We start from the raw sequence: 11,922 nt of genomic DNA, 5'->3' as shown, positions 1-11,922 counted from the left end.
CATTTCGATTCGAGTTAAGATAAAAAAAAAAGTCCCGATAGGGACCACTTTGAAAACCACTGTTATAGACCATTGTTATACTAAAAAATTCTAAATTTGCTTCCCGGCGGTCTTCAAAACAAAAGGATGGCGACGGATCATAAACTTGATTAGAGTATCTAAAAAAAAGTTCTCCCTAACACGGATTTTTCCGCTCCTTCAAACCATTCTTTATCTTTCGGTTATTTATGGTACCTATTTAGCAGATTACTTCACGTTTTATGAAATTTGCCGTTACAGAAAATACGATTGAAAGCTTCAGAACAAAAATGTTCACAAAACAAACTATCAAGTCGGATGAAGCAACGGTCGTGTTTGTATTTAATAGCAATAAACTAACTACTGAGCCGGCTATAAAGCTTCTATTTGCTAAATGATAGATAGGAACTGCTCGGAGAGGACCTTATCAATTTTCCAATCGAAGGTATTAGAGCTGCAGTTTGTTTGTTTGTTTTCCCAGCGCGCGGAAGTTAGCAGGTATAAAATCATACTTGCCTATCGCAACTTCCTCAGTTTGATCACGTTTGGGCAGCAGGTTGACGACGGCAAAAGTGTGAGAAAATTGATTGACAAGTTTTTGGACAATGGGCAGCTATCGTTGTCGGCGTTTCGTTTGCGCAGCGCTGCTATTGCTGTTGGCTGCGGTACTACCTTTGAGCTCCGGCTTGTCCGGATTAGTTTTGAGAAACATTAAGGCCACCGATTGGTGGCAACGGGCCGGGTTCTATCAGATTTATCCAAGATCGTACAAGGACAGCGATGGCGATGGTATCGGAGATCTGAAGGGGATCACCGAGAAGCTGCCGTACATTAAGGAAATTGGGATGCATGCTTTTTGGCTGTCGCCAATCTACAAGAGTCCTATGGCTGACTTCGGGTATGACATTGCTGATTTCCGGGACGTTCATCCGGACTACGGAACGATGGCCGATTTCGAGGCAATGGTTAAGAAAGCCAAGGAGGTTGGTTTGAAGGTGATACTGGACTTTGTGCCGAACCATTCCAGTGACGAGCACGAGTGGTTCGTGAAAAGTGAAAATAGCGAAGGCTCTTACACGGATTACTACGTGTGGCGTGACGGAAAATCGGAAACTGAACCTCCCAATAACTGGGTACGTTACAAATACGCATGTCCTTTAAAGTGGTGTTTGGGTTTCATTTTTTTTTTTTTTTTTTTGTTGACAGGTTGAAGCGTTCCGAGGAAGTGCTTGGAAGTATAGTGAAAAACGGAAGCAGTACTATCTACACCAATTCCATTACAAACAGCCGGACCTGAACTACCGGAACCCATTGGTAGTCGAAGAGATGAAAAATGTTCTCCGCTTCTGGTTGGGTAAGGGAGTTGATGGGTTCCGCGTTGATGCTGTACCCTGGCTGTTCGAGGATGTCTCTCTTCGAGATGAACCTATTTCCGGCAACTCGGATGATCCTTTGCGACCGGAATATCTGAACCACATCTATACGCAAGATCTACCGGAAACAGTCGACATGGTTTACCAGTGGAGGGAAGTTTTGGATAGCTACCAAAAGGAGAATGGAGGAGACACTCGTATTCTCATGACGGAAGCTTGGTCCGGACTTAACATCGTACAGACTTACTTCCAGGATGTCAACAAGCGACAGGGATCCCAGATGCCCTTCAACTTTCAACTGATTTTATACCTCAATGAAAAATCCACGGCGAAAGACTTCCACAGCGTTATCCAAAACTGGTTGAGCTATATCCCAGATGATCATACACCAAATTGGGTGGTAAGTAAAAAAGCCCACAAGGATAGTTAAATTCTCTCTATCGATAACCTGAAACCTTCTCCACAGCTTGGAAACCACGACAAGCGACGGATCGCTTCCAGAATGGGCGGCGAACATATGGTGGACATCATGGAAATGGTTGAACTGTCTCTTCCGGGGGTCTCGGTGACCTATCAGGGGGAAGAAATCGGCATGCTGGACTATGAAATCAGCTGGGAGGAAACTCTTGATCCGGCGGCCTGCCAAACCAGCAAAGATGTCTATCAGCTGTACACGCGAGACCCGGCACGGACTCCCTTCCAGTGGAGCAACTCGTCGATGGCAGGCTTCACAACTGGTACCAAAACGTGGCTCCCGGTGAACACCAACTACGCAACCGTAAACGTCGAAACGGAGAAGGCCGCCACCATTAGTCATCTGAAAAATTTTATGGAACTAATGAAGATCAGGGCGGAAGACGACTTCCAAAACTGCATCTACGGCACGTATCCGTTGAGTGACGATGTTTTCGTCGTTCTGCGCGTCACCAGTTCAAGAGTGTTTCTTACGATTGCCAACTTGGCCGACAAAACGTCAACGGTTAATGCAGCATCCGTGGTAACTTCTGTCGGTAAATCCTGTGACAATTTTTGGGTCCGAGTACGAAGCGCAACTTCAAAACGGAGCTTGAAGTAAGTTTCGTTTTCCATCTGACGTATGCCTCAATAATCTTATCATTTTCCTCTTTTATTTTCATCACACAGGGAAACTGTAGATTTGTCCAGTCTAACGCTTCAACCGTGGGAAGCCTTGGTCGTCGAAAGCAGCGGAGTTCTCAGACATTTGTCCAGCTTGACGATGCTAGTTGCCACACTGTCGATGGGCTTGTTGAAGCGATGGGCGCTATGCTAGTTTATCTCCCAAATCACTCAATTAAAAAAAAAAGAAAAAAGAAAAAACAAAACTCTTTAAGAATTAAGCATGTGTGGCGTGTAAATACTAGAGTTGAAAAATCGAATATAGCGAACTTCATTTCAAATGACTTCACATTTTTCGTCTTCCATTGAAATTAGAACCCAAAACAAGTCCCTATTAAACCATACTATGTCGTCCACTTGCCACGGTTCGTTGTCTCTCGTTCCTTGAAGTCCCGATAAAAAACAGACATCAAGTGATTCTGTGACTGTTTGAATGGACTCGAAATTTTCTCCAGATTCTAAGCGTTCACCATAATTTTGGAGCATTTTATATGCAGAAGGCCTAAATAATTCGTTTTCCGAGTTCTACCAAACTGTTTGAACACTAAACGGGAGATTCAAACTGTTTCGGGTTTTTTTATGCAAGTAGGTTTTTTGAAGGATATTACGTAAGTGTCATTGGTCATCGGTTGGTTACAAATCGTTTGATTTTGTTTTAATTTGGTAGCTTTGTATATTTAGCTCTAGAAAATTCATGTTCCTTGTACAGTTTCACAACAAGATAGCTCCACAGTTGGCTACATTTTACTGCTGGCTGCTGTCAATTAACAGAGGAGGCAGAGGAGAAAAAAAAGAGAAAATGGAAGGCGAAAAGGGAGCTTGCTTCCGGAAAATTCGCTTTCTTCTAAATCAGGCGTCCGTGAGTAAAGTCCGTGTTGTGTTTAGTGTTCGTGTAATTCCAAGGAATTCGCGGCTCGGCTCGCATATCCTTTGTGGTCTCGCTCCTTACCATAAAATACCATCATCATCGTCTTTGGGTTCTGCGTAATCCTAACTCCTAAGGAGGATTTCACTTCTCGGCCTGCCCGGATACGGGGCACTCTCGTGGGCAGACCGATGAAACGCAACGGAGGAAGACGCCTACAACACTGAGTCCAGCAACGCCTGCTGGTGCCGACAGTTTCGGCACTCCGTCGATACGCCAATGTATCGACGGACACAGATTTTGAAGGCTGCTGCTACGAACAAAATTGTTTTGATTTGGCATCCGGTAGGAAGACGGATTGGCACAGGAAGCACAAATTACAATGAGGCTGCTGCTACGAACATAATTGTTTTTGATTCGGCCACTGGAAAAGACGGAATGGCTTTGGAAGCACAGATTTTCAAGGCTGCTGTTGTTTGATTGTTATGATTTGGCCTTCCGGTGAAAAAACGGGATTGGCTAAAAATGCGCAGATTTATAAGACTGTACCTGCTGTTTGTTTGTTTTGGTTTGGCTTCTCGGTGAAAAAAGACGGAATGGATTTGAAAGCGCAGATTTTCAGGCAGCTTCTGCTGATTGGTCTCTTTTATTTGGCCTACCGGTGGAATAAAACGGAAGGACGGCTGAGGAAGCGCAGATTTTCAAGGCTGCTGCTGTTTGATTGTTATGATTTGGCCTTCCGGTGAAAAAACGGGATTGGCTAAAAATGCGCAGATTTTTAAGACTGTTGCTGCTGTTTGTTTGTGTTGGTTTGGCCTTCCGGTGGAAAAAGACGGAATGTATTTTGAAGCGCAGATTTTCAGGCAGCTTCTGATGATTGTTTATTTTTATTTGGCCTACCGGTGGAATGAAACGGAAGGACGGCTGAGGAAGCGCAGATTTTCAAGGCTGCTGCTGATGGTTTGTTATGATTTGGCTTCCAGTGAAAAAACGGGATTGGCTAAAAATGCACAGATTTTTAAGACTGTAGCTACTTTTTGTTTGTTTTGGTTTGGCTTTCCGGTGGAAAAAGACGGAATGGATTTGAAAGCGCAGATTTTCAGGCAGCTTCTGCTGATTGGTCACTTTGATTTGGCCTATCGATGGAAAAAGACGGAAGGACGGCTTAGGAAGCGCAGATATTCAAGGCTGCTGTTGTTTGATTGTTATAATTTGGCCTTCCGGTGAAAAAACGGGATTGGCTAAAAATGCGCAGATTTTTAAGTCTGTTGCTGCTGTTTGTTTGTTTTGGTTTGGCTTCCCGGTGGAAAAAGACGGAATGGATTTGGAAGCGCAGATTTTCAGGCAGCTTCTGCTGATTGGTCACTTTGATTTGGCCTATCGATGGAAAAAGACGGAATTGGCTAGGGAAGAGCAGATTTTTAAAGCTGCTTCCGCTGATTGTTTGCTTTGATTTGGCCTTCCGGTGGAAAAAGACGGAATGAGCTTAGGAAGTACAGATTTTTAAGGCTGTTGTTTCTGATTGTTTGTGTTGATGTGGCCTCCCGGTGGAAAAAGACGGAATGAATTTTGAAGCGCAGATTTTCAGGCAGCTTCTGCTGATTGTTTACTTTGACTTGGCCTTACGGTGGAAAAAGACGGAATTGGCTAAAGAGGCGCAGATTTTCAAGGCTGCTGCTGGTTGTTTGCTTTGATTTGGCCTTTCGGTGGAAAAATATGGAATTGGCTTTGAAAGCGCGGATTTTCAAGGTTGCTGTTGCTGATTGTCCGATTTGGCCTTCCAGTGAAAAAAAGTAAATTGGCTAAGGAAGTACAGATTTCAAGGCTACTGCTGTTTGTTTTGAATTAGCCTTCTGGTTGGGAATACTATCGAATTACTCCGGCTCTGATAAACAGAGACAGAGTGACAAGAAAAGCACAGTTTGAGAAAGCTGTCTCTAAGAATGTTCTCTGATTGTTCCGGCTCTGGTGAACAAAAGCACAGCGACAGGAAATGCACAAATTGGGAAGGCTTTTGTGAAGAATATTTTCGGATTGGATGAAGAATATACAGAAAAAAAAAATTAAATTTAAAGATTTGAAAAGTTTTTGCAGAGAATGGAATTTAGAATTGAGATGAAGGATATTTGGAATATAAAATTTTGTATTTTAGAAAAATAAAAGTCTGTAAATTAAAGATTCTGTTGAGAATATAGTTGAGTCGCAGTCATGTCTTCACTGGAAAAATGTTGAATAACATTTGGGATGAATGTCACAACTTGCATCGAGATTGTTATAGTCATGGAGAAAAATTCTAGACTTAGCAGAGAAAAGTCAACCGTTGCTTCGATGATGTTTATATTAGCAAATGTTATAGCGACATTTAACATTTTGAATGTCACAGAACCATGATCGTAACATTCATAAGAATCTCAAAGAAATGTTATTAAAATGAATTTCGCGACCGTTAAAAGCTGATGGCCGCAACGGTTATCTGCTAGTTTTATTCAGGAAGGATAAAGTTGGTGGAAGTAATACTTTGCCCATATTGACTGCACAATCTGGCCGGCTCAGGAACCGAAAAATCAAAATGATCAGATTTTAACTTGCGACACATGATCTGTACATGATGGTAATTGATATAAGAAGCGGTTGAGGGACATCTGGCCATGGTCATGGCAAAACTGGCCGGTTCCGGAATCCGAAAAATCAAATTGATCTGATTTTAACTTAACACACATGAGAAGAAAGGTCTTGATCTGCACATGATAAGAATTGATAGGAGAAGTGGTTCGTAATTTTAAACTTCATGCTATGCACATCAATTAGTGAACTGTATTTTTATTTCCCCCCTTTTCTTTGACAGTTGATTTTGTGCTAACAGATTATCATCGCAGATTAATGATTTTTAATTCAATGATTAATGGTAAATATTTCGGTAAAGTAGATATTCTAATACTTAAAGTCTGTTAATAAATTTATCATAAAAAAATTGCTTAAATTTTCCTCTCTACCTTTTTCCGGGAAGTAAACTTTTGCAGTTTTTTTTCAGTTTCTGCCTTTTATCAAAACCAGCGGAAAGTTTCGAGGCTCATAAGGAACGACCTACGATTTACGTGTAGTCGCGCCCGTGAAGAAAAATTGAGTCAACAGAAGAAGTAGCCACTCGAACGAAGGAATGTTTACCAACAAAGCGGTTTGCAATCCTTGTGATTTAGTTGAATCGATATCAGCGAAGGCTTATCACGCCACTTAACTTGAGTGACCAAAGAAAACAATTGAAACTTAACAAATCTCAAACGTGATCACCGTACAAAGCCATAGAAAAACACGTGTGTTTTCTCTATCAGAACTCGCATCTTATAACTGGTTTTTTTTTTCGGTACTTCACAGATAGTGAAATACACGTGATTTGATGTGAGTGAAGAGCCACTTACTACTTAGTCACTACACCCACATGAATTACACACACGAAAAAAAATCATCTTATATAGGCAGGCACCTTTCAACAAACGTTGTTGTGCTAAATCGAGATTTAAAATCATTTTTCTGAGAGAAGGGAACACTGTTCGCTAAGAAATGTTAAATCGCGTGAATCTCCATCTCGTAGTTAATACTATGTTATTTCTAGATCTGAAGATAAATTTGGCAAAACCAGTACTTACATCAGCTAACGGTATCAACAACAATTAGCATTCCCTGGATCCGACGCGATTGAAGCAGAGTATACTTAAACGCTCGTTTAAAGCTTGCTTTTTCATTATCTGCGGAAACAGCCGTGACAAAATTATTGGATGACTACATAGAACAAATTCTTAATGCATAAAATTGATTCTTTGCTGTGAAACTTTCGTCAATGGGATTTTGAAGGTTCAAATCCACAAATCATGAGCGACCTATCTTTGATTCCTAAGAAATTGGGCTTCTCTTATTCTTGTTGATAATGTTGTAACCATTTCTCATTTCTCCGTGCGAGAACTTTAATTTTTTTTTGTAAAGTACCGTCAAACGGGGCATCATACAAAAGCAGGGTTAGATGCTACATTGGTATACCACAACACTCATCAAAATTTTATTTTAATATACTGTAACAAAGATAACAAATTGATGATGACATAGTTTTTAACATCGTGAGAGAGTTTTTTAAAGTTTTTGATTCTAATAAAAAATTTAAAAAATCGAGCATTAGATGTACAAATTTTTGCATTTTTCGATGCCGTAAAAATTTTTACCCAGTATGATGGATTGGCTTAATGATATCACCTACAAACTTTGTATTGCTTTCATTATCCTATACCAACACTGTTGATGTACAAATATTTTTCGAACAATCACCTATTTTTTTACATAAATATTTTTATAATTCACTTACCTGTCTGGTGCAAAATGCAACAAAATGAAAATCATAACTAAACCTCATAGTTGTTTTTGATTGTTTTGCATTATGCGTTTGATAACATTCACATTTCATTCATCCTAAGATTTATTTTCATGTTTTAATCTAATAGAATATTTGTAGTATTTTTTTACCCCTAAATTTATGCAGCAAAATTACAGTTTTTCATTAAAAAAAATTTTTGATAGGAAATTAAAAAAATTAATTCGAAAAATACCAAAAATTACTGCAATTGGTGCTGTTTGCGTTATGACATCACAAATGTATCAAAAACTATGAATATTCAAACGTTTTCATTTGACTTTTCATTAATAACAGCGTTTGTTGCAACTTACCCCTTTTTCTTAGAAGGGTGAAAATCGCATGTTTTTGAACATTTAAAAATAACAGGTAAAAGTAGTAATTTTTCTGACTACGTCAATTTGGTGTCCCATCAACCTTAAAACTTTGGATGTACAAGAGGTATAATTATCTGCAGGCATTAAGATTTGAGAAGCCATTGAAGTTGAAAAGTGTTGCATGTTGCCCCAGTTGACGGTACGTGAGAACTGTAGCAAAAAAGTTACTGGTTTACATGTTTATCTAATGATTGTTTGGCAGAAATTTATATGTGTTTTATGTTTTTTAATGGCTGAAGTAAGTACCTAATTCAATTTTGGTAAATTTATGAGATTGATGAAGATTCTTTGTGAATGAAGTAGAAAAAAATTAATTTAGTTTTTTTGGTAGGCATCACACTAAAACCTGTATCTTGTTCAGTAGGGGAGAATGAGGATACTTGATCCCTGGGGATACTTGATTCCTTAGCTATATCTCGAAACTGGAATGTCTTACAAAGAACAAATGTTCTAGAAAAATGTGCCAAAATGAGCAAAATAACAATGCTTGTAGTTTAAATTTTTTAACAAAATAATTGTTTGAGTAATTGAACTTTGTTTGAAAAATTTCACAAAATGTAACTTGAAGATCTTTTTTCATCACTCTAAAATGTTCCTTACATGGGAAAATTATGAAAAAAATATTTATTCCAATGTATCAATCGTTCGAGCGTAAAATGAACTTCATAATGCCATATTTTCAAATCAATGGAAAACTCTCAACTTTTTTCAGAAAAAGTTTTCTAAAATGTTGATTATGGTTGCAATTGATCCCCTAGAGTTGGGTACAATTGATCCCCTTTCCAAACGGCATATTCTTCTTCTGAATTGATCGTTATGATTGCTGATTACGAAATTACTAATATTTATCCAAAAACTAATATTTATCAAGTATCCCCACTCTCCCCTATTTGTTATTTTTATAAGAATGGTTATGAAACTTAATGTCGTTTCCCCCACCCCGTTTAAGCGAGATGGAGGGAGCTCAAACCATTATTTACCGTAAATAATGTCGTTCCAAGCACTAAGCACTTATCAGTTTCAATTTCGGGTTCATCCCAAGTTATATGTTTAGCTTTATTACGGTCAGCGCTACTTCGTGAGAATTAAAAAGTAAATCTTCATGAAAACCTAAAGCACAGAACTTTTATAAAGCTGTCTGATCTAGACGGACACGAATGCCAAAAAGTTGGTAAAATGTCCCAAATTAAATAAATAATAATAATAATAATGTCTGATCTAGAAACGTCATCATGACCAATTTTTTAGGCTTCGGTAAAAACATTATGTTGTAGAATATTGGTCACCAAAGTTTAAAGCTTTTATGAAACATCTTAGCAATTTTTGCGTTTTTCGTGATAAATGGTAAAAAGTAGATATATATTTTGTGCATTCAGCATTTACAAATGTGTTCCATTCCAAATCTCCATGAATAGATATCCGTAAGCTTGTTGCTTTGACACATTGAATATTCTGATTCTATTCTATACCATATTCATGAAGTTAATTGCTTGTTATAGGGAGACTTCTGTTAAACAAATGTAAATTTGGACATCATCAGCAAAAATATGAATATTGTAATCAGGGCCGGATTAAGCCATCTCGAAGGGCCCGGGGCAAATTTTCACGGGGACCTCTATGAATCAATTTTTTTTTTCACATGCTGCCCCAGGGAACACATAATATTTTAAATATACATAAAAACTTTGAAGAGTTCGTAAAAATTGCCTTCAACAAATAACCATTATGTCTTATATCTTCAAACAATTATTGTGATTTTTTTTTTAATTTTATTAATGATCTTTTAAACGCTGAGTGTAATTATTGTGAATTCATCACGTGCAAACGTGGGAAGAATTAATCAACTGATCGAAAATGAAAATGCTGATTAGAACTGTCAAATGCAAAATTCAATTCACATTTTTTTTTTAATGTGGAGTAAATACTTCCTTATCAGATCAAAATTCTTAAATCACTGGGAACTCCTGAAATATTTTCTTTATTCTATACATAAGAGAAAGTGATGTATTATTTATTGTAGGGTATGCTTTCTAGATTCCCCGTATTTATTCGGACATGCCCGGGTTTTCAAAGTAAATTGCACGGTGATCGACATACTTGATGATACATTTTGAACGTAGCGAAGTGAAGTTGACCTGGTTTGAACTAAGCAAAACGGTACAAATTTTTACACGTTTCATTTTATTATTTAAAGCATTTTTTAAACGTTCATCTATATATATAAAAATGAATGTTTGTCTGTTTCCTATAGACTCGGAAACTACTGAACCGATCATCGTGAAACTTGGCATCTGAGGGTTTTTGGGGCCGGGGATGGTTTCTATAATAGTTACAAACCGATCCGACTTAAGGGAGGGGGGGCTCCCATACAAAATTTGACTGATTTGTGCATGGAAAAGATATTGTATTCATGAATCCGGCCAAAATTCTATAGAATTCGCATTTTTAGGTTCATGCCTGAAATATTGTACATCGCGTAACTTTTGATCCCATCAATAAAACTTTTCAAAAACTTCAGACATGTTAACTTTATATTTCAACAATCACTCTGAAAAATTTCAATAAAAAGCGTTGCGTAGTTTCTGAGATACCGCAGTTTGAATGGTAAAAGTCCAAAAAGTCCGATTTTCGTTGAATTACTGTATCTCTGGCCAAGTTTCGTGATATAATAGTATGATAGTTGATCTATCTTACGCAGAAAATTTGATCAAAAAATATTATCAGAGTAACAAGTTATGAAAGTTCAAAGTTAAAGTGACAGTGCGCGTGCTTCCAATTTCTATACAATTATGAACGGTACTGTACGTATTAAATCCATTTTAAAGCCATTACTCTGACGCATCTGAAAATAATCTATGTATGTATGTATGTATGAAAACCCACCAGTGGCTGATAGGTCTTTCGACCCGAGGCGGTACGGGAAGTCTCGATCGCATATTCAAATATTGTTCGTGCTTAACTCATCAACAATAATTGCAGCACAACCCAGGGGTCCATTACCACTGGCTTGGGACAGGTTTGACTCATCTCACTCCCTTCCAACTGTTCAAAACAAATGAAGAATTCTGAAAAGGTTCTTAAGTAACCTACTCATGATTCTAAATTTGTCGAGATACTCCGGCTGGCTTGAACCCACAATCCATCAGTCTTCCGATCGTTTGATGTCCTGTGAGTTAAGCTATTTTGAACTTATGAAAAAAAGAATAGTAACACTTTTACATCTTACCTCTTTTTCATTTGAAAAGGATACTTGTCTTTACACCATAAAATTTTACGGGAATATTTAAAAGGCAGGAATGGGCAATCCTGCAGCCAAATCCGTAAGTTGCCAACAATCGCTCTTCTTGCACTTACCGGGGGTTGACAAACGTGTGAAAGGGTTTGAGACAACGATTAGTGACCAACAACACCCACCTTGCGAGCAACAGCAATCACTCAGCAACATTTGTGACCCTTAAAAGTTCCATGAGATCAGAAATTGAAGGTTCGGCACCACCATTGCCACCCGGTTCACCACGTACGATCCTCGAGCCCTAAGACATCCCGCAGCAGCAGTTCCTATTGGCCGGCCACCTCATCGAGTACGCACTACACGGTGTTTTGGATTTCTTGACTAATGTTACCCCTCGTCAAAGCCGACCCAAGTTCTTCGTAATCTCTGCTCTGCTAGCCAACCAAAAGCGGCCGCATGAGGCACAGTGTCACCAAAATCCCCGTAGCTTGACCAGGGATTCGAGGGCTGTTGTAGCTGGCCTC

General features: G+C 38.7%; 1 protein-coding gene across 1 annotated transcript; it reads left to right on the top strand.

The window, feature by feature from the left end:
• Positions 1-504: 504 nt before the first annotated feature.
• LOC129748997 (maltase 2-like) lies at positions 505-2,791 on the top strand. The gene is made up of 4 exons (XM_055743813.1): positions 505-1,151; positions 1,225-1,791; positions 1,858-2,462; positions 2,535-2,791. The coding sequence occupies exons 1-4, from the start codon at positions 624-626 to the stop codon at positions 2,680-2,682; spliced, it is 1,848 nt and encodes a 615-aa protein (XP_055599788.1). The 5' UTR covers positions 505-623; the 3' UTR covers positions 2,683-2,791.
• The last annotated feature ends 9,131 nt before the right edge of the window (positions 2,792-11,922 follow it).

The sequence above is a fragment of the Uranotaenia lowii genome, chromosome 2, assembly GCF_029784155.1.
Source record: "Uranotaenia lowii strain MFRU-FL chromosome 2, ASM2978415v1, whole genome shotgun sequence".
Classification (NCBI taxonomy): Eukaryota; Metazoa; Arthropoda; class Insecta; order Diptera; family Culicidae; genus Uranotaenia; species Uranotaenia lowii.
The sequence above is the reverse complement of the archived record's forward strand: the minus strand, read 5'-3'. Positions and strand labels throughout refer to the sequence as shown.